The 23425-nt window shown below is 41.8% G+C and overlaps 1 protein-coding gene across 3 annotated transcripts in view; it reads left to right on the forward strand.

Annotated features, from left to right (window-relative positions):
• SLC25A13 (solute carrier family 25 member 13) overlaps positions 1 to 7945 on the forward strand; it is a 173149-nt gene extending 165204 nt beyond the window's left edge. For all 3 annotated transcript variants that reach the window (XM_045793200.2, XM_045793201.2, XM_087861058.1), the window contains 3 exons: positions 6209 to 6367; positions 6462 to 6552; positions 6821 to 7945. In XM_045793200.2, the coding sequence (XP_045649156.1) occupies positions 6209 to 6367; positions 6462 to 6552; positions 6821 to 7007 (437 nt within the window). In that variant the 3' untranslated portion in view covers positions 7008 to 7945. The remainder of the gene's footprint in view (positions 1 to 6208; positions 6368 to 6461; positions 6553 to 6820) is intronic.
• The last annotated feature ends 15480 nt before the right edge of the window (positions 7946 to 23425 follow it).

Below are 23425 nucleotides of genomic sequence, written 5' to 3' on the forward strand. Positions count from 1 at the left end.
CAGCACTGTCAAGAAGGGCAGCAGGCACAGAATTGCGCACATGTGGGCTGTTGGACAGAAGATGGGTCGGACCTCCACATGCCCCTTGTGGATGCCAGTGGGAGCAAAGCTGTTTCCTCAGGAGCAGACCCACTGGCGGGTTGGGCACGGAATCCCCGGAAGTAGGGCTGTAGGGAGCTGTGTCGTTAAGAGAAAGGAGAAAAGCTTGTCTCAAAATAAGCACAATGAAGAGCAGTTGACCACTAACTTTTTTTATTATAAAACACAGAAATGTCTTGTTACTATTTTTATGTGTATTTTTATATAAAATATAATCTTATATTTTGGGTTTAAGTTGCTCTCCTACACAGAGAACATATAGTTTTGTTGAACAATTGTATTATAAATAAGATGGGTCTGGGATTACGTTAATATGATCATGCTTTCTATATTTTTATAGTAATTTCGGTTATTCATTAAGTGCTGTCTTTCTCTAAAAATTCTATTTGGAAGTTAGATTGATGTAGCAGTATTTTAACAGAGATCTCAAAGCCTAGAGAATATTGATTTTTTTTTTTTTTAGGTTTATGTATCTGGTTGTAAACTGGGACTACCTATAAATACTGGGAACATCTCCAGTATTTCACAGGATAGAGTAAGCCTAACTGACGTTCACTGCCCAACATGCCTTAGTGTGTCAGAAGGTGAGAGCTGAGGCAGTGAGCCTGAAATTAAGAAGCTAAGTTTTAATTCCCTGTAATGAACATGTTGCTTTTTGATTCACGAAGGGCATTTCAGTATGGCTTATGGATAATCTCAAATAAAGGATGTCCAGCACTTCTCAACTTCTAGAGCTTCGTCATACCAGGTGATTTTAATTGTCAGTGATGAGATAAGGGATAAGTCAACTTAGACTAAGTTATAACTTGGGAGTGTCTTTCCAAGCTGTTCAGTACACAGACACAGAAGTGCTAAATATGTGTGACTGTCAGCATGCTTTTGCGAACGTATTAAAAGTATTAAGTTAGGAAAGAAGTACTATTGACACAAATTTATTAAATGATGTGCACACAAAGGTTAAGATAATTTAAAAGTAATTCTTAGATCCTTTAAACAAAAAAGTAACGGAGAGATTGAATCACAGTGACAGACTGAGCGTACTCATCCCTCTCTCCTCTTGTCCCAAGTACCCGAAAATGTCAGAAAGCACATTTTTTTAAAACTCCTACTGGCACTAGAAAATGTTAGCCCCAGCCCTCAGAAGGCAGGAAACAGAAGCATATTGAGTCTGAAACTGGACTGGAGGGTGCTACAACCCAGGCCACTGGCCGGAAAAACTGCTGTTAATGTAAGGACAAAGAATTGTAACCTCTGAGCGCATGATGGAATACCGAGTGGGGGAGGGGCTCAAGGTAAATCTGTAACAGGAGTTAAAGACCTGCCTTCCTCACGGGAAGGTGGGGCTTGGTCCTCCCTGCTCCTTTTTGTCTGGAGCTTTAGGCAACACTTGAATCCAGGCTGTGAAAGCCCAGAGCTGTTTTCCAAAGCAAGGTATCACCTGCCTGGACAGGGCAAGTGTAAGGAACTGGGAGAAAGTAGGGTAAGGCTTAAGGTTCCAGACCTTCATCCCAGATGGCAAAAATAAATAAATAAACGAATGGTAGATCTTCCCAAGGAGGATATGAAATAATTTCTTCTACTTCGGGAGTGACGTGCTCCACATTCCAGTGACTTGGAAGGTCCCAACCCTGCCAGGCCACCTTACCCCCTTGTACCTAGTTTACAGGCCTCCCCCATTCCACAAAGCCCATTGCTGGCCCTCCCATTCAGGAGAGGAGCCTGCGGAGGAAACTGACCTGGGCGGTGGTAAAAACCAGCGCTACACTAATCAGCCTGTTCTTTGAACTTGAATATTGAGAGGTAGACAGAGGTCCCTCAGACAAGGACCAACAAGAGAAGTAAACAGAGGAATTTCAAGGAAAACAGGCAATTCAGAGAAAAGAAGAGAACTTTTAAGAACTATAATTAGGATCTGCAGAGAGATTTGAGAAGAACAATCTTACGTTTAAATGTTTTTTATTTATTTTATTTTTTATTTTATTATTTTTTTAAGAGGGGAGTAGGGGCAGAGGGAGAGGGAGAGAGAGAGTTCTAAGCAGGCTCCATACCCAGCACAGAGCCTGATCAGGACTTGATCTCACGACCCCAAGATCATGAACTGAACCAAAATCAAGAGTCCAGGTGCTTAACCGACTGAGCCACCCAGGTGCCCCTTGAGAGGAACAATCTTAAGGAAGCTTTCTTGAAAATTAATAAAGGGTTCACCAAAATTAAAAACCCATAAATGGTCTGAATGATAGAATGGATATCCTCAAAGCGCAGATTACATCTGGAAAATGAAGTCATGGGAAAACAAAAACAAGAACTACAATATGGAGCAAAAATACAGAGATAAAAAAGAAGAGCAATGTAAGAGACCTGTAGGATTAGTCCAGGAAGTCTAACATCTATTTAATAGGAGTTCCCTGGAGAGAAGTCGTACGAAAGGCAGACTCAAAACAAATCAGTAATAAAAGTTGACTCCCCTTTTCATCTGCAGTCCTAGCTACCTTCAAAATGCCAAGGAGAGGATGCCTGGAACCTTGATGGCATTCCCAGGCACACCAGCATTCAGGAGGGAAGGCAAATCTCAAGTTCGTTTCTCCCATAACTCAGAGGTTACGCCTTACAGACACTGCTGAAGCAAAGTGAAAAGTGAGTTTAAGGAAGAAGCAAATGTGAGATGTATGAAACAGAGCAAATAAAAGTTAAACCCGAGAGTAGATTTAAATAACTGGTGACTTTAGTATATGTATTTTTATGTAAGAGGGGCTTATTGGTGAGGGTTGCACGTAAATGCTAATTTATTGTACATGCTGTAAATGTGCTTCTGTGATAAATTTATGTAATATTTAAATTAGGAAAGGGTGGAGATCAAACAGGAAACAACTAGAAGCAGAGAAAATAAAAGCCACAATACAGGATAGCAGAAATAAATCTAATAGCCACAATTACAGTCACAATTGAATGGATTCAATGCCCCTAGTAAAAACAAATGCCTATTTTAGATGAGTGGTGAAAGGAAATCTAGTCATCTGAAGTTTGAGAAAACAGTGACCTGGAACAACTGAAAGAGAATGGATTGAAAAATAGGTATTAGGCAAATAGCAACAATAAGCAAGTTTAGCAATATTAATGTCAGACTAAATGGAATTCAGGGTTTAAAAATAGCACTCAGAAGCACAGAGGCATATTTGACTCTCACAAAAGATAAAACTCACTAAGAAGATAGTGCCACTCTAAATAAAGAGATAAACTGAGGCAAGCTGGAATGAGCAGGAATTGAGTTTATTCGGGACTAGCGGAGGAACCACGTGCCATGACAAGCTGCAGGCGAGCCTGTGGGCAAGGAGTGCAAGACGGGGGTCCAGCCAGCGTCCAAGCGATCCACTCATTGGCTTGAGGATGGGGAGACCTTGCTTGCCAGATGTTCACTGGTCAGGAGATAAATCTCAGTCTTCTGCAACTCAAGCATTTATGGAAAATCAGTCTCTCAGTTCTCAAGTTCCGTTCTTCTTTGGAAGCGTGCATGCGAATCTCCATCTCATACCTTCTGGTTCCATGTTAAACCGAAATCCTTTCACGGTATATTGCCATCAGCCGCTGTGTATTATCAACATACTGCTGTTTTATAAAACCTCAGCTTAACAGTATGATAAGAACGTATTTTCTCATTCCAAATCTTGACACGTCTCTCAGAAGCTGATCCATCAAGTAGATACGATAGATAAGGGTGCGGAGGGAATTAGTGAAACTCTTCACCTTGATCCAAAATAAATAGATACTCATTTTGTATTCCGTGGACTGAGAAGGACATTCTTTACAAATGCTAGTGGCATATTTATAAGAATTGCAGATTTCTTGCCCCAAAGTTGTATTTTGCTGGTTGTGCTTTCTTTCTGTTGTAAATGAACTTCTACTCTCTAGGTGCTGAGCCCCCTTTAAAGAGTTATAATTTTATGTCGGGCTGGAGAGCAGCCCCAGTGGTTCTTGTCACAGCGGTAGTGGGTAGCTGCAAGGTCTCATTATTTGTCTCATCACTGAAGCATGGGGCAGGCTGCTGTTGAGGAACCTGGAAGAAGCCTCTCTGTTTCCTAGACGACTCTTGCGCCCCCATCTTTGGGAATAGAAAAAGGAAGACCTCTTGGTCAATGTTGTCTTAGCCTTTCGGAAGCCGGGAGAGGCAAATTTACTGAGTCTTTGCCAACCCTGGCCCCCGAAAATCAACAGATTTCTGGTGGCCCAGCTCTTTCTGGCAGATACTGCTTTCCTGCTTTGAAGCAGCCTGAGGCTGTTTCCCAGGGTTTTAGCCAGTCTTACACCAGAAGTCCCCCATCCACAGAGAGACCCACAGTAACTCCGAAGCCCTCACAGCTGCCAGCCTGGGCGAGATGAGGGTGGGTGGGAGATGATGAGAGTCCCAGGCAGGCTGCTGTATTTCCAGCCCCCATCCCTACCCCACCCCCGACACACACACACCACCACCTCCAATCAGTAAGTCGCCAGACAACTTACTAAGCATCTCACCCGTTTCTTTTGGCATATTTCATAATCAGTATGTTTCCTCCCTGCCCCCCCCCAGTACTTCTCTCTTTTTCCATAACAAGGAACTACTTAGGAAAACTAACTGGAGGAGACTCTACCCATGTTATTGCCTGTGTGTCTCCCACTGTCCCTTGGACATGCCTCCTTACTGTCACAAGGAGGGTTTTACTACGTGCCTAAAGCAGGCAGCCTTGCTAAACTCTTTCTAAACCAGGGAGTAAAATGTAATGGGTGGTGTGGACACAGTGGGTTTCTAAGCATTTTTCATGTTTCCTTCCATTATGTTGCAGGATAAATTCCTGGCTCAAAGTTAAAATAATTCCTCCAAGTTAATAGGAAATTCAGTATGACTTATCCAGTGAAGCATTGGATATAAAGTGAGCTTTTTCACATGCAAAAAATGTGATGTATTTTATAAAAAAGTTACTTAAGATGAGTGTTTGTGAGCAGCTCAGTAAAGATGGATGAGGAAGAGATGCAACTTAGTAATATAAATGCACACGTGTACGGTGCAGATTTCCCCAGGCACGCGCACGCGCGCACACACTCACGCACACACTGTAACTTTAAAGCTGTCTGTTAGAAGGATGAGATGTACTTGTGAGCCAGACCACGTTGGTTTGGACAGAAATTCTTACAGAATTATTAAGCCTTAAAAAAAGCAAAGGAGATTTATGCATCTGCATTTGACCAATTTGGTTTGGAATAGGTTCATAATGGAAAAGTAATAAAACCATAAGAGACAGTGTCTTCTGAGTACAGTCTCGCTTTTAAAAAATCTAAACATGGGTTGCCCCATTTTGGATAAAATGACTGTAGAAAAATTTGCCATTGGTAATTTTGGGAGGGTTTTGTTGCTGTTGTTGTTCCTTTTTCATTGATTATCAGCCAGTATAAATTTTCAGCTTTCTGTCAAATATTTTTTCTGGAGATGTCAGTTTTAGGAAAAAGGAATCCTGACGTATTATCTGCAGAAGTCGCCATCCCTGGTCACTACCCCACACCCCCCCACACATACACACACACACACACACACACACACACACACACACACACATGCACAGTGTTTGCTTAGCCCTCAGGAAAGTCTTTTTCTGGTGTAACTGGAGAGGTTAGGCCTTGGTGGATAGGGGGTGGTTGAATGTGTGCGAGAAGGCACCTCGTGTGACTGCCAGCAGCCACAGAAAAGCGTGAAGAGGAAACGCATAAGAAACTTCACCTCTGAAAATCGGACCTAATAACTTTGCAAGTTTCTGATTTAGATGGGAAAAAGAAAAAAGGAAAAAAAAGCTTTCTCCATTGTTCCACTTGAAATAGTGTTATTGATAAATAATTCCTTAAAACCCTTAACGAATACAATCCTATTCCAAAGAGGTTGGGTGCCTGGGGGAGGAGAGGAATGTCTGCACAGCCTCTATCACTGCGGACAGGGTAGCCATGGCTGTGCCTCCCAGAGAGGACAGCAGAAGAGGCATTTGATTTCATCAGACTCTTAACGTTCTTTCCACGGCCAGCAGTTGAAAGCACAGTGATTTTTATATAGTGCGAATGTGACCAGACTGTGATGGTGGTGCCTCTCCTGCAGGTATGCCCGCGGCATCCTTAGTGACCCCTGCTGATGTTATCAAGACGCGATTACAGGTGGCCGCCCGGGCTGGCCAAACCACTTACAGCGGAGTGATGGACTGCTTCAGGAAAATACTGCGGGAAGAAGGCCCAAAAGCTCTGTGGAAAGGAGCTGGTGGTAGGGAAATAATTTGTTCTTAACTAAACCTTTCGTATCAGATAAATTTTTTTAAAAACCTAATTATATCTGTTATTTCCCCATTTCTTCAAAGCTCGTGTGTTTCGGTCCTCCCCCCAGTTTGGTGTAACTTTGCTGACGTATGAATTGCTACAGCGATGGTTCTATGTTGACTTCGGAGGCATGTAAGTATTCCGCTAAATCTGCAGCCAGTTGCAGCCCCTCCAGTGCTCAGTTGTTATTAAGAAGGCTACGTCGCTCTGATTCCTGTGATGAAATAGGCAAGATGTAGGAAAATATTGAAATCGCGTAACCAGACTCATTTCCAAGGCGAACATACAACCGACTAGAATGCCACAGCTCCTTTATGTGATGCAAATTTTCACAGCCTTTGAATGTCATTTTTACCATGGTAAAAATGATACAGCAGATTCTCACCCGATTTTCTCTTAGGAAACCCATGGGATCAGAGCCAGTTCCTAAGTCCAGGATCATACTGCCTGCTCCTAATCCTGATCACGTCGGAGGCTACAAACTGGCAGTCGCAACATTTGCAGGGATTGAAAACAAATTTGGACTTTACCTACCTCTGTTCAAGCCACCGGCATCTCCCTCAGCCGTGACCAGCGCAGGCCCGTAGGAAGAGCACCGCCGGGGTGGAGAGCGCCTTGTCTCCCATGGAAACGGTGTTCCTCCTTTCACTTCCATCTCTTGTTTAAATTCAAGTCGAGGCTTTTTATAAGGTGAAATCATTCATTTTCTGTGTGTTTTCTTAACCAGATCATTGTGAAATTATTCATAATCATTCTTCGGGCCTCTGCTCACAAACCTGTGTTTGTATCTGACATTTACTGGGATTTGGTCAACACTACATGCTTTGGGGGAAAGGAGCAAGTCTGGATAGAAGTTAAAGCTGCTCTTCTTGGATTAGGATTATAGTCCCAAATAGACTACTGAAAGGCAATCATGGTGCTCAGAGCGAAGTGTTTCATGCGTGTTTCAACTGGTAGGAAACTGGGTGCGTATTTATCACTATAAATAACACTGGAAGAAATGGAAAAAATGATCAGAAATAGCCAGCCTGGCTTCAGATTTTAAACATATACTAATTCTGTTTCTGGATTTTGCTTTTACGTGAAACTTTTTTTTTTTGTAATGAAAACCACGTTGAAGATGCTTAATAATCATACTCTGTTAGTGGTACCAAGACTCTTAGAGAGAAGTCTTTGTATTTTAGGGAAGTGCTTTACGTATTTTATTGTACAGACAGAGAACCCGGGAGATGCAGCCCCTCTCCAGGATGTGCTAATTTCGGATCACGGCTCATGTGATGACACATGCTGGTCACTGCCTGTTGCAGTGGACACCGTGGGAAAGCACGTGCCCCCAGTACTGGTGCCTGCTTCCATGCCCAACTCCCCACAGTCGGCACCTGTTCACTTTTAAAGTCCCATTTATCTTGAATCATGTAAGACAAATACATTCTAATACACGTTTTAATTTAATTCGTGGTGCCTTGCATAATGGTCAGAAGGCTCAAGTGTTTGTGAAGGAGGAAATAAACTATTTTTAAAGCTATTGTTTGCTCTTGGGTATGTCAGGTGGTGAATGACTACAATAATTGTCATTATTGGACTCTGTATGTTTCATTTTCAGGGTGCTTTTATCCCTATTGGCATGGCTATATCCTCCTGGCCCTTCAAGGTCATGTGTACCCTGATTTTCAGTGTGCCGACATTCAGAGTGAGTAAAAGAAATGACGTTTAACCCTAGATGAGCGAGGAACCCAGCGCACGGACACTTTTACTCTAGTCATCCCCAGTGCTTCGGGCAGTTTCTTACCGTGAGAATTCATACAGATTTTCATTTTATAATATGAAGTTTCACTGGAAGGTGGGCATGAAAACTGGTCTGAAATGGCGATTGTGTTTTCTAATCTTCTCTGATTCTTCCTTATACGAAAACCAGAGGTCACTGTATCTGACATTTGGTGGTATTTGGCCAACACCATCATTTGGGGAACGCAGCTAGTCTTGAACAAAATTTAGGGGTTTTGACTTCTTAGACTCTGATGAGGCTGCGGAGAACCTATGAGCGGTCAGTCTGAATTCTGTGTCTCCAGAACGTCCCTCCAGGAGAGACAGCCACTTTGCAGTCCAGTCTGACTTTTAGGTCAACAGGTTGACATTCAAAGTGACTGTTCAAAACTGGGGAGCATCCAAACACAGTCAGGGAGCTTCAGCGCCATCCATGAGTCTGATTGATTTTGGTTCCTAAGTGAACAGAAGCTTTGTTAGCTTCACCAGAAACAGGATGAAGACAGACGTGGCTCCCTTCATTGTTTTGGTTTTGCCAAACCAAAGCGAAAACCACTCCCTCTGTGTACGCATCCTCACCGCGCCCCTCCCCCGTCCCTGCTTAGTGTGATACGTGATGAATATTTACATTGTGCTCTCAGAGACCAGTCACAAAGCTCCAAATGGGTCTTGGCAATGTGGGTGGTGTTACAACAACAAATCGCTCAAGCTTTGGGGATTTTGAATGTGGACAGAAGTCCCTCAGTGTCAGTCTCTGCATTCCTTTTTCTTCACTTGCTGGACTTTTATAGAAGATCAGATTTTCATGGTAACAACAGTGACCCAAATCTCAGAAAAGGTGCACTGCCCTGCCTGCCTCTTTAAGAGCTGTTGCTATGTTTACCTGCCGCTGAGTAAAGGAGAAATCAGAGGAACTGGGAAACCAAAGGAGATAGGCCCACAGGGTGGTGTTTCTTTAAAATCCTTGGCTTCTTCTATTCAGGATAGGCTGTGACTTGAGACACTTTGAAGGAGGCCTAATTTCTCTCTGAGTTCTGCTCGGTGGGTGGTGTGACTGTGACATCCTCGAATAGGACTGCAATCACCCTGTGGTGAAAACCACGTCAAATTTGTTCTGGGTTTTCCTTCTTGCTGCAGTGACAGCACAGGACGTTGGCAGGGCCGCGGCCGCTGTTCCTGCAGCCGATCATTTCCCTCCTTAACGCTGAGGAACTGGAAGCCTTGTAATCCCCACACAGCCTGCCTACCCCCGGGGGGCCAGGCTCCCCCTGCTATCCCGGCCAGGGCCAGCCATGGAGTCTTCAAGCGCTGTGCTTGGTCCGCCTCCTGTTGCTTAGGGGGTGGGGCGAGAGGCCTGATTTTTGTAGCAGCTTTCTTTTTTTCAAGGAGGGGAAAAAATGTGAAGCTGACCACAAAGTGAACACACTGATTCTTGGGTTCCAGTCGTGGCTGGGCTTCTTGAGGCTGGGTGGCATGCTGTCGCCAGGCTCATGCTACACCTCATAGCCCACAACCATTTGCTGAGCTCCCTGGGGTCGCCTTAATCCCAGCAGCCAGGGTTGCACCGGGGAAAATAAGAGTTCTGGCACAGAAAGGAGTCATTTAAGTGCTTATTGCATTTCAAGCTTCAGTTTTTACTTAGCTAAAATATTTACCATTGCTGGAAAACAATGTTTAAAATTTTGTGCTTATATGTTATTTAATGGTGTGGCCTATGTAAACCTCAGGATGCTTACATTTTGACAGTCTTCTGGAAATGTTTAACAGCACATAACTCAGTGAGCAGGGAATAAAAACGGGAAGAAATTGTGCTTGAAACTGTTGGTAACCCCGTCCGGCTAGGTCTTCAGCAAGTCATGTCGAAATTCTTCAGGTAGACGGAGGGAAGTCTCCAGCGATGGAATTCGAGTTCTGTCTTGGGGCCCCATTTATCAGCCTTGTAGATGCTTCTCTCAAAGTCATCATGTGCCTTCTCGCCGCAGAAGCCATTCTTTTGGGGATGAATTTGTATCTTTGCCACTGAGCAAGAGCCCATTTTAAATTCAGGGTAATCAAACGCTTTCAGGATGTGGATTTTTCCAAGGATTTTTTTTTTCTCCAAAGATTTTTTTAAAAGATGCATTCACTGGTAAGAGCAGTGAAATGTTTTTTCCACAAATGGTACTGCCCACAGAGGGGGTGTGCCTTTTGTTTTACCTTTCGGGAATAACCCAGCCCTCACCAAGGCGTTCTGTTTTCAGTGTTAGGAAGACCGCAGGGGGTCCACCCCCTTTTCCAAGGCCAGGGCAGCTAAGAGCATTGCACCTCTGTCTTAAAACCCTAGCAGTCCTTAGTTTGAAAGCCTGGACCAGGCTCTAATGAGGGTAGGGACTGAGGCTTTTGTTCAGAGTTCCACAGTGCCTGGGACTTAGTAGGCTCTTGGTTATTAATTTGAAGGACGGGTGAATGGATTTTCGAGAAATCTGTATTTTTTCCCAATGAGCAATCTCTATTATTTTCCAACTTTACAAGCCTTTTTCGCTGCTGGAGTTAAAACCATAACTGAAAACAATCACAGGCTTCTATATTGATCACATACTTTAGAAGTCATAAATATGTCTTTTATTAAAGCAACAGCTGTTAAAATTGGTGTTAATGACTTACATTGACCCAGGAACTGTCATATAAACAATATTTAAAGTTCCTGATCATTGTTAAAAGTGAAGCTTTAAAAAAGCATACCTTTTGAGATTAGTGCGGCATTGGGATTGGGATAGGTCATTAAAATAGTCTTTCTTATCAATGAATATTAATTATTTACAACTCATTCTCTCTGTTTCTCTCACTGCCCGATGTTTATGTGTCTGTAGGAGCACAATGACAAGCTTTCCTTTAGAAGCTGCTGAGGACAACGGGAACTCTTTCAAAAGGGTTTGTTTTTAGCTAATGCATTAATTGACTCCAAAAAAGAGTCCAAATGGAACACTCTGCTTTCATCTGCTGGGGTAACCTAATAAAATAATGTTTGTTTTTAGATTCCCGGCTGTTAAGGGGGTTTTGCTCAAGGCAAAACCACAGTCCCCTCGAATAACTTCAGAAGGAAAGTTAAGAAGACACACTAATTGTGCCTGTCTGAGGCTGGCTTCTCCCAGGTCACAAGCACACCCCCAGCACACGGGTCTGGCCACCGGGGCCTCGGTGCCCACCACCACTTTGATTCCATTAGCCAGGGCTCCTGCCCCTTTGCAGGACACTTGATTTGACAGTGGAGCAATTCTAAGGTGACTTTAAAATAGACTCAAGTTCTCAGAACAGACTCGTGCAAGCTTATCATAGTCTGTCCTGTATGGTGGGGAGAAGGAAATACAGCTTAAAGAAAAGATTGTTCTCTATCTCTTATCACCTGCCTCCACCTCTTGCTCTTGCTCTTGCTCTTGCTCCGGTCTTGTTGGGCTGCTTTCAAAAGAGGGAGGGGCAAGTCACTCTGCCTCCACCGTGGAGTTCTTTGGCCACTAAGAACTCATTAAATATGAGGTATTACATGCCGGGCATGATCTCATTAAATCCTCCCCACAGCCCTTAAAGTAGGTACTGTTCTTTTTTCGTGTGTACAAATGAGGAAACCCAAGACTCGCAGGGGCCCCGTGTCTTGCTCGTGGCCTCTCAGCTAGCAAATGAGGGGGCTAGGATTTGAATCTAGGTCTCGTGGCAGCCTAAGCCCTGTTCTTTACCTACAAGGGTTTCTCAACAAAATTCAGTCCAGGAAATTCTTATGACAGTCTTTGCCCAGAATATCTTATTGTCACCAGTTCTCAGAATCAGATGTATCATTCCTAGCTTAGAGTAGAAGGGAAGAGTGATCGCTGATTATTTACCACAGTAAGTGTTTTTGCTAATTCAGAGAATTCCAGAGCCTGAGGACCAGGTGAATCCTAACTAGCCTTTTGATGTTCATCTTGTTTTGTTTTTGTTTTTTAAGATTTTATTCATTTGAGGGAAGAGAGAGCACGCATACTCGCGCGCACGCATGAGCAGAGGGGAGGGGCAGAGGGAGAGAGAAGCAGATTCCCTGCAGAGCAGGGAGCCCCACTTGGGGCTCGATCCCAGGACCCTGAGATCATGACCTAAACTGAAGGCAGACGCTTAACCAACTGAGCCACCCAGGCGCCCCAAGGTTCATCTTAAACTATTTTATGACCTAGTAAAGTCAGTAAAGAGAGGATTAAGGTAAACTTGAAGCATTTGCCCCATGAGTTTAAAATGGAAAGGTAATGTGGAAAAAGCAGAGATAAATTTACAGACTGTTATAGTGCAACGCGATATGATGTGAACTGAATTGGACCATCTTAAAAATCTCTACTATAATTAGAAAATGCCATTCTTCAACAAAAGTTGGAAATAATGGAAACCCAAGTTAAAAGTAAATATCTATGGGTACTTGGCCTCAAAGTGTGTCTGGAGGGAATGGAGACAGTTTACAGAATGTGGGATTTGCTGGAATTACTTTTGGATGTAAAATCTCCATCACCACTAATGGTGGAAAAGTCTTACTCTATTCCCAACAAGTGCCCTGCACTCCCTCAAGTCAAAGGAGAGGACATGTACCCCTGCACTCCGCTGTGCCCTCCACCATTCTTACATAAATAAGAGCAGATTCCTGACCGACCCACACTAAACATTAACTGAAAAACATATATCCTTTTCTCATACTTTTTTCAAAAAAGTGATAGACTTCAAAGTGTGAATTTCTGTTTTGAAGTAAAATTTACCTACATAAGTTCTGAGTACAGAAATGTGCTTTATTATTTTGAGAGTTTAGGTGTCCTTACAGCCACTCCATTGTAAGAAGCTGCTTTTTAGAATAACCTTGTTATTTGAATCAGCTCTAGTCTTATAAAAGTCTTAACACTCTGTTAGAATAAAATCAGAAAAATGAAAAGTTGGGGATGAGAAAAATTGAAAGAGGCATTCTTTTTTTCTTAAGACGGAAGTAGAGTGATCGCTCACGTCCATTGAATTTTATGATTGTGGAGAGTAGAGATTCGCCCATCCGTGCTGTCTCAGCCTTTGCCCTCCCTCACAATGCAATGGTATGCATTTCCTTCTTCCTAACTGAGGAAGCAGTTTGTAGCCTAATATCTTAGTTGTCTGAGGTAATAAATAACAGGGCAAACAGTAGATTAACCAGAACCTTGAGAGGACCATCTGGGGAATGAGATGTTCATAGGACTTTGAAGAGCTCTAGCATACTACTGGGAATCTAGAAGAACACACATCCAGACTCAGAACAGTACACATGCTCAGGAGAGACCTGAGAAGGCCCTCAGTTCTCAACCTCCTGCCAGCCTTGAGGCTCTCCAGAAAAAGGAAGTGAAGACTGATGCAGAGTGGTGAGCTCCCTGGCCGAGTGTTGAAGGTGCGCCTCAACACACACGAGCCCTTTGGCAAATACTGGCAGAGTCTATTGGTTCAAGGCATTTATGGAAATCTCTGTCCAGCCATTGGCTGAACATCAGATTAACAGACTTCAGGAGCCATACAGGACACAGAATAGATACCGTACGGAATTAGTTCAGAGAATTTGCTAAATGAACGATTACAATAAGCAACAACAACAAATCTGATATTTCCAGAGTTCTACATTAGAGTATTCAAAACACCTAGTGTTCAACAAAAATACAAGACATGTGAAGAAACAGAGTATGGTGTATACACAAGAAAAAAGAAATCAAGAAAAACTGTGTCTGAGGAAGCCCAGAGATTGGATTTTTGTTCTAGACAATGATTTTAAATGAGCTATTATAAGTTTACTCAGTGAGTTAAAGAAAACCATGTCTAAAGAACTAAAGAGAATTACAGAATGATGTTTTAGGCAGAAGAAAGAATAAGCAAATGCGAAGAATTGAAACATGCAATCTAAAGAACAAAAAGGGGAAACAAAGAAAATCGAACACAGACCTGTAGGACAGCATCACAAATGCCAATATGCACGTAACAGGAGTTCCAGAAGGAAAGGAGACCGAGAAAGGGCAGAATTCTTGAAGAGGTAAAGGCTGAAAACTTCCTGAAATTGATGAAAAACAACCTGCATGTCTGAGAAGCTCCATGAAATCCAAGTAGGACAAACTCAGAGACCTGCCCATAAATACATCAGAATCAGACTATCAGAAGCCAAAACCTGTGAGGCAATATTGGAGCTACAAGAAAGAAGCAACTCGTCATACACAAGGGATCCTGAATAAGATTAACCGCTGATAATCTTATCTGAAGCCATAGAGGCCAGAAGGCAGTGGGATGAAATATTCAAAGGGCTGAAAGGAAAAAAAAGAAAAAAGTCTGTCAATGAAGATTCCTACTTCTAGTGAAATTATAATTCAAAAATGAGGGAGAAATCATATTCCCAGATAAGGAACACCTGGAAGTTTGTCACTAGCAGCCTTGCCCTGCAACAGATGCTAAAGAGTCCAGGCTGAAATGAAAGGACAGTAGAGGGAGATTTCAAAATAAGAGAAGGGTCAGTTTATCAAGACAATATAATAAACTAAATATGTAAGTGTCTTGTAACAGCTTTAAAGTGCATGGATAAAAACAGACAACTAAAGGATAAATAGACAAATCACAGCCATATTTATGTATTTTCACTTCCCTTCTCAGTAATTGATTGAACACATAGAAAATAATCAGTAAGATTACAGAAGATTGAAACAGTACTCTCAGGCAATTTAGTCTATTTGACATTTTTAGAACCACAGACCCAATATCTGAAGAATTCACATTCTTTTTAAGTGCACATGGAACATTGACCAAGCTAGACCGTATGTTAGCCCATAAAATAAATCTTAATAAATTCCAAAGGATTTGAAATATAGAGTATTTCTTACTCTGTATGTTTTCTTACCAAGCAGAATCAAACTAGAAATAAAAACAAAGATATCTGGAAGGCTTTCAAAATATTTGGAAATTAAACACACTTCTAAAAACCCCATGGGTCAAGTAATATATTGCAACGGAAATTAGAAAATATTTTGAACAGATGATAACGAAAGCACAACAGATCAAAATGTGTAGGATACATACAGTAAAAGCAGTACTTAGAGGGATTTTTATAACTTTAAAAGCCTAAATTAGAAGAAAAGTGTTTTACAACCAGTGATCTAAGTTTCTACTTTAGGAAGTAGGAAAAAAGAACAAATTAAATCCAAAGTAGAAAGAAGAAAAAGTGGACAAACAATAAAGAAAAATCAACAATTCCAAAAGCTGGTTCTTGAAACAGATTAACAATATCGATACCTAACAGGACTTAATTATTTTTAAAAAAGACAAATTACCAATATATCAAGAATTAAAAAGAAGACATCTGTGATTCACTAGAAGAATATAAAAAGGTAATGAGGGGATAGAAGAATAATTTTATGTTAATTTGATAAATTGAAACGGACACATTTCTTAAAAAAATACAACTTGCCAAAATGGAACCAAAAAGAAATAGAAAATCTGAATAGCCTATTTCTATTAAGTAAATGAATTTATTACCAAGAACTTTCTCACAAATAAAACTCCAGGGCCATATGGCTTCACCAGTGAATTCTATCAAATATTTAAGGAAGAATTAATACCAACATTCTACCCTTGCACAAAATAGAGGATATTGGAACATTTCTCAAATCCTCATATGAGCATCATCATGTAACGAAGACCTGACAAAATTACAGACCAGTATCCCTAAGGAACAATTATGTGAAACTGCTTTAATTATTAGCAAATAGAGGCTAGCAACATATTTTGATCCAATGAGGTTTATACCAGGATGGCAAGGTTGGATTAACATTAAAAAAAAAAAAAAAGCAGCCAATGTAATTCATCACATTAATAGAATAAATGAGACAATTACATGACTATAGCAATAGCTGCAGAACAAAAGCATATGGTAAAACTCAGCACCTGTTCATGATAAAGCGTTCCAATAAGCTAAGAAGAATAAAATAGAATTTCTTCATCTGATAAAAGTGAAACATTGGAACTCATATAAGATCAGGGACAAGGTAAGGATGTCTGCCTTCACCTCTTCAATGCAGCATTGACCTGAAAGTGCTAGCTAGTGTTAAGGGGAAAAAAGATTGGAAAGGAAGAAATACAGTTTTCATTCTCAGTATGATTGTGTATGTAATAACCAATGGGATGTATGAAATCTAGAAATAATAAATATGCTTCGTAAGGTTGCAAAATACAAGGTAAATATACAAAAATTTTATTTCTGAAAACTGGCAAAAAGTATTTGGAAAATAAAATTTAAAAACAATTACCACATTTACAATAGAATAAAAAAAATACCTGGGAATCTTAAAGATGTGCATAACCTAAATACTAAAAAACATTGTGAGATAAAGATGACTCAGTGAATGGGAAGACGTAACTTGTTAACGGATTGGAAGATTCAGAATTGTTAAAATGTTCATTCTTCGAAATTGGTATATAGATTAAATGAAATCCCAATTGAAATCCAAGCAATATGGTTTTCTTTTTTGTTTTTTTAAGATTTAGTGAGAGAGAAAGCACAAGCAGGGGGAGCAGCAGGCAGAGGCAGAAGCAGGCTCCCTACTGAGCAGGGAGCCTGATGCAGGACTGGATCCCAGGATCCTGGGATCATGACCTGAGCCGAAGGCAGATGCTTAACCAACCGACTAAGCCACCCAGGTGTCCCGCAATGTAAAGTTTTACAGTGATTCTAAAATTATGTGGGAAAACAAAAGATCTAGAGTAGCTAAAACAAGCTTTCAAAATGAATAACAAATTTGGAGTACTTACACTACCTGATTTCAACACTTCTACTACCTTTCAAGATAAAAGCTATAGCAGTCAAGACAGTGTATTATATAGAGACCAATTACTCAAAAAATAGAATATGAGTTCATAAAAATAGCTATATGTATATCATCAATTGACTTTTTACCAAGGATGCCAATTCAGTGGTCAAAAAGAAAATGATTTTTTTCAACACATATTGCCAGACCAGCTAAATATCCATAAATTAAAAAAAAAAATCAGTTTTGACCACTGCCTCATCCCATACAGAAACATTAATTTAAGATTCATCATAGAGCTAAATGTAGAGGCTAAAACAATAAATAGAAGGAAACAAGATAATATCTTTGCGACCTGTGGCAACCAAAGATTTGCTAGGAAGAACTATAAAATACTAACCAGAAATGATTAAAATGGTCAAATTGGACTTCAAGAAAGTTTAACATTTCTTTATATCACAATATTTTAAGGGAATGAAGTTCCACGTCCTAGACTGGGAAGAATATTTACAACACCTATATCTGACAAAAGGATTTATATATAGGTTATATAAAGAACTTTCTTAATAATAAAAAGAAAATCCAGTTCTTAAAAATGGCCAAAATATTTGAGCAGCTTGTTCACAGAAAAAGGTGTAATGTGACATGCAAGAATGGCCAATAAGCACATGAAAAGGTGCTCAAAACCACTAGTCACCAAGGGTAGGCAAACTAAACCCACAGCTAGATAGTGTTTCATACTCCCCAAGATGGCCCAAGTGACGTGGATCAACAATACGAGATGCTGGAACGCCGTGGAGCACCTGGAACACCGATGCTTTGTTGTGGGAATGCAGGATGGTACACCCACTTCGCAGGACGCTTATGAAATTTCTTAGGAATTCTAGTTAAACATAGATCTACCATATGACCCAGAAATTCTACTTGCTGTATTTGTCTAAGAAAACACGTGCCTACAAAAACTATACAAGAATATTCACAGCAACGTTAGACCAAAAGGCCTCCAACCGGAAACACTAATGTTCAGTAACTGGTGAGCAAGTAGATAAATTCAGAATAATTGTAAAATGGAATACCAGTCAGCAATAAAAAGGAACATACTACTGAAATATTCAGCATGTGGACGAATGTCAAAAAAAATTATGTCAAGCAAAATAACCCAGACACAAAAATAAGGCCTGCTGTGTGATTTCACTCCTATGAAGTTTAGGAGTGGAACACGCACAACTAATCTGTGTTGACAGAAATCAAAACAGTGATTGCTAGAAAGGGCCACAGGAGTATTTCCCTCCTTATTAAAATATTCCGTATCTCGTTTTGTCTGCCGGTTACGTAAGTGTGCATAATTGTTAAGATTTTTTGAACCGAACACTCCCTATCTGTGCATTTTATCATACGTGAATTATGCCTCAATGAAAATACAAAACCTTTTTCTCAAGTTTACACATAATTTGTAAGCCTCCCTGTCAGTGCTCTAATTGGGAGCGTCAGCTGCTTTTAAGCTCATCTTCAGTTGCTGGTGTTGCTATTTTAAACTATGACTTCTTACTGAGGTTGCTGGTAAGCAGGGAGCCTGTTACTCCCACAGATAAAAGGTTAGTTGGAAAAGTCAGAGGAATGACCTTAATTATATTAAAGGGTGAAATTTGGAATATGTGCATAAGGGCTTATAAACTCAGTGCTTCCCACATTCTGGACAGAAGAGACAATTAGTACAAAGACCCTATGATTGGAGGTGTGTGGTGTGTCAGGGAAGAGTGAGGTGGGAGAAATGGGAGTGGATTAGTGAAGATTAGGTAACAGGATGTAGGATCAGACAGGAAGTGAGAGTCAAATCATACAGGGCCTATGGGCCACTATCAGGATTTTGCTTTTACTCCAAGTGAGGTGAAAGCCTTTCATGTGTTTTGTTTTGGTTTGTTTTTTATTGAAGTTGAGCTGGCCTACTATGTCAAATTAGTTTCAGGTGTTCAGCATACTGATTTGACATTTAATGCATTATAAAAAGCTCACCATGGTAAGTGCAGTCACCGTCTGTCATCATACAAAGTTATTAAAATATTACTGACTATATTCCCTATGCTGTACTTTATATCCCCGTGACTTAAGCCATTGGTGTGCTTTGAGCTGAGGAGTTCAGTGTTGTAACGGTGTCGTTCAAGCGGCTATGTTGGGAAGAGACAAAGAGGTCAAAGGTGAGAGCCAGGAGGTCAGCTAGGAGATAATTGCAAGAATTGATGAGACAGATGATGGCTTGGCCCAGGGCAGTGTATGGATAGGTACTTACTCCTGGCCCCTTGTCTTGCCACACAAAATGCATGACTACGTGCATAGCTTACAGCCTATATTGGAAGGCTTTTCCCTCTTCACTGTCTTCCAAGGCCACGCTTAAGTATGGCTGTAATGTAGCTGTCGTCCATTCTTCACGTTCACCCACAAACTGAGCCAACCCATATGTACTCTGAGCTCTGACCTTTTCCTCTTTTTTCAGCCAGTCATGCAGATCCCACCCTCCCCACATAGGACCATATACGCAAGCATGGGAAAGGGGGGCTGGTAAAATCCTGTTGGGTGACATTGGGCTTCTGGGCTCCTTGCTCATGCAGCTTACTCACACCCTCCGGTTCTGCTTGCATGTACATCCTGGATGCACAATTTCAATCCTGTAGAAGTAGTTTCTTCTGGATCTTTCTAACTTTCTAACTTGGTGAGGCTGACAGGACTCAACTTATAATGGGTTGTTTGGATGTCTGCTATCTTCATATCTTCGTGGTGAAGAGTTCTCCTTCTCCCGTGACCCAGTCACATGCCAGGAGCTATTTCTCAAAAGTCACATAATTCTTCGCTTCAGATAGCTCCACTTTCCTTTGGAACCTCATGGGCCACTGTTATGATTTCCCTACTGGGGCTTGCCATAAGTTGCCATATCTTTTCCCACCGGTGACACTTCTAATACCGCAGCATCTCTTGAACAGCCCGGTAGAGCTCCCCGCCCTGCCGTTTGGATCTCCTGCAGAGTCCTTCCTCATTCTGAGCCCCCGCCCAGTGCCCTGCATGCCACCTGGTAAACAGAGTATTCTAAGTCGTGGAGTGTGTTGCCTTCAGAACCTGGAGAGGCCTGCCAGGCGCTGTGCTTCCTTGTGTTGGGAGTTCTCAGCTCCAGCCCTTTCTACTTGGGAAGGGATATCCCAGCATGTGCCTAACCACTGGATTCCTAGAAACTCCACTGAAGTAGCATGTTCTCAAATCTTCCCTGAATCCATCTCCCACGTTCTGGAGTATATATACCTTACCGGATTCCTGGTGCGATAGTTAACTCTTGTTTATCCTACCTAATCAGTGCGAGGCCGTTGATATGATGGGTTGATGTAATGTTCTGTGGGTGTTCAGGCAGGTCCAGACCTATTTTAGAATATGGTGGAGGATAAGACATTAACAGCCCTGAGACAGAAGTGTAAATAAATATTCTCTTTCTCACATAAGTACAAACTGTTTCTAATCTTACTGTATAGTTGGAATAGAAGACAATGCATTCGTGAGCGACACACCATGTACCAAAGGCCTTATTAATCTGTTCCAAGAAAGATGTGATGTATGACACAGCAGCGATGATAGGAGCGCCTACTTGGTTGAGCTTGCATGACTGTTTAGTTATTCTCCGAGATCTGTCTAACTTCAGAAGAGGCCAGACTAGTGTCTTAAATGGATAAATTCTAGGGACCGCCACTCTGCATCTTCTAGGACTCTAAGAATGTCGCTAATGTCTGCCATCCTCCCAGCCCTACCCTGAGATGTAATATTGTTTTTTATTTACCATCTTGGTAGGAGGAGGTGGGGGTATGGCAGTTTCAGAGATCTCCACTTGGCCTTCCCTTCTGTATAGCTCTTACCCCAGAGGCCAGGAACCCAGTGCCAACTATGTTGGTTCCAATTGAACCACTCAGGATTGGGGAAACGGTCACTGTGTAGGTCCATAGACCCAATGAGCCCTTTGTGACCTAGGGGTTAGTAAGGGCTTTATTATTTTACCTAGTCACTATAAGTTACCATTCTAACTGGGGACTATGATAAAGTTTCAGGTTTCATTGTGAACCTAGACCCTATATCCACTAGTTCTCCAAGTATCTGATTTTTTTCTGCATTATACATTGACCTGAATAAATGGCCATAAGTCCCTTTGGGGAAGGACTGAGGAAATCATCAGAATGTTTGTCCTGTGTTCTTCCTGCTAGGCGAGATGCCTCTTCAGCCGACGGGCTCTAGATCAGCAAATTGGCTCAGGTCTGAGTAATGAGCAGAGGATCGTGATTTTCTATTGCGGTAACTGCCTTGAGCCACTTGCTCCTAGTTTTTTCATTTTCTTTTTCTTTCTTTCTTTTCTTTCTTTTCTTTCTTTTTTTTTTTCTTTTCTTTCTTTCTTTCTCTTTCTTTCTTTTCTTTTTTCTTTTCTTTTCTTTCTTTCTTCTCTCCTCCATTCTTTTATGTTTTCAGTTATGGATGTTAAGCGCCATTCGAGCTGCCTGTTTTGCCCTTCGGATGCCACGTTCTGTGCATGTGTAAAGCCCCCTTCGCAGCCCCCTGACGTAGCTGGCCGTTACAGTAATTGTGGCTTCCTGGCTTCTGGGGGTAACTGCCACCACCCCCGCCACTGTTAACTCCAGGGTGTCGTCATCCCCGTAGATACTAACAAGCCCTGATCTGTGCCTGTGTCTCCTGCTCTCAGCCCTGGCCTGCGAAGAAGGCCACAACTAAGATCCCTAGAGATGCTTGTGTTTTCCTCACTAGCTCACTGCTGATGGTGTTGGTGAAGTGTGTGTGCTCTGGGCCCTACTCTGTAACATAACTCTTGGATGTGTCTTCCGTTTTACCTCATATTTCTCTTCTAACATAATCTACTTCCTTCAGCCCCTTTATCCATGTCTGTACTATCAGGGCAGCTCACACAGTTTCACTTCATGAACTGTACACTACATCTTCTCCAGACTTCTAAGAACCACTGCATCAACCACCCTATCTCCTGGGGTCCTTGCCAGAGTATAAAATCGTATATCCCAAAAAAATGCCACTAGAAGAAGTGAGTTCTTGCCTATCCAGTCTTAACATTCTGGCTCCCTTAAACCCCTCCGAATCCAATTTCAGTGTTGTTCCCCTGACCCCTAATGGTACTTGTTAATTCTTGCAACTCTTTTGGTGATGAGTCTCTTTGTTCTCTTATCAGGCCCAGCATGTCTTCTCCAGACAGATTGTGCTGGGAGAGCCGTCAGACTGTGATGTTGGTCTGACCCTGAGAGAGAGGGAAAGACAGAGGGAAGGACGAGGGGAAGGAAGAACCATTAATTTTAGATTGTAGTTCTAGAAAGTTTTAGCAGTGTTGACAGGGAGTCCTTGAGCCAGTTACTCTCAGAGAAGTCTTACATCTCCCAAGAATAGGCCTGCCTCAGTGTCTGCTGTGCTCAGTCAGCTGAGAGCAGCTTGTGGGAAGCATGGCCTTGGTCAAACAAGGTGATGGATTTCAAAGCAGAGCAGCGGGAGCGGTCAGTCAGGTATGCTGTCTGCAGTAGGAGACCAGAGAGGCAGATTTTCATGGCTGCCACATTCCTTCCAGGTACAAAGCTGGGCTGACTTGAATGGCTGTGGACTGGCTGGGTATCTCTCTATCCACATGACCACTGCATGGTCACCTTGGGCCTGTGTGTGGCGCAGAGATCTCAGGATGGTTATACCTCTTACACAGATGGTTGTCCTTCTTGGCTTAGGGACAAAGAGTGAGTGTGCTCAGAGACCAAAAGGAAGCTATAAGTCTTCTCATAACCGTGTCCTGGACCCCACACAGCATCACTTCCCCCATAGTCCATCATTTACACCAGCTCAGCCCGACTCCACGTGGAATGGCACTGCACAAGACTGTTTTGGAGACCAGCTACCACAGTGGGATGCGTACGTATGTAAACTTATGCAATGTTCCTTGTGCTTACTGCCGGGGCTCTGGCCTTCTTGCTATTTGGTCTTTCTTTACTCATGGAATCATTGAGAGTTTGGTAATAGCAACTCATGGATTATTGATTTATTCTTGGTCCTTTAGTGTAAGCTTGAGAAACGTTTTTTTTTCCCTGGTACTCTTATTGGATTGCTTTTAAACCTATTTAAGACCCTCATATTTTATCTTTAAAAATTCCTGCCTTCAAAGAATTTCAGTATCTATATACCATAGGGCACTTTAGAGCAAAAGCACGCCATTGTTTTTAAAAGAAATCTCACAGTTCAAGGAGCCTCTACCACCAACACATCATGGAGATTCTCTTCCTGAAAAGCTGAAAGTCTGTCTTCAGATGTTTTTTATGACTCAACCACTATTTATTTGAATTCTCTCTAGGCATGAAATGACTTTTTGAGAAAATTTTCTATTAAAATTGTTTATAGACATATTTCCTAGTCCAATAGCAATAAACATAATTTTCTGG

This window comes from Ursus americanus, chromosome 3, assembly GCF_024610735.1.
Source record: "Ursus americanus isolate L20-20 chromosome 3, mUrsAme1.1.p, whole genome shotgun sequence".
Classification (NCBI taxonomy): domain Eukaryota; kingdom Metazoa; phylum Chordata; class Mammalia; order Carnivora; family Ursidae; genus Ursus; species Ursus americanus.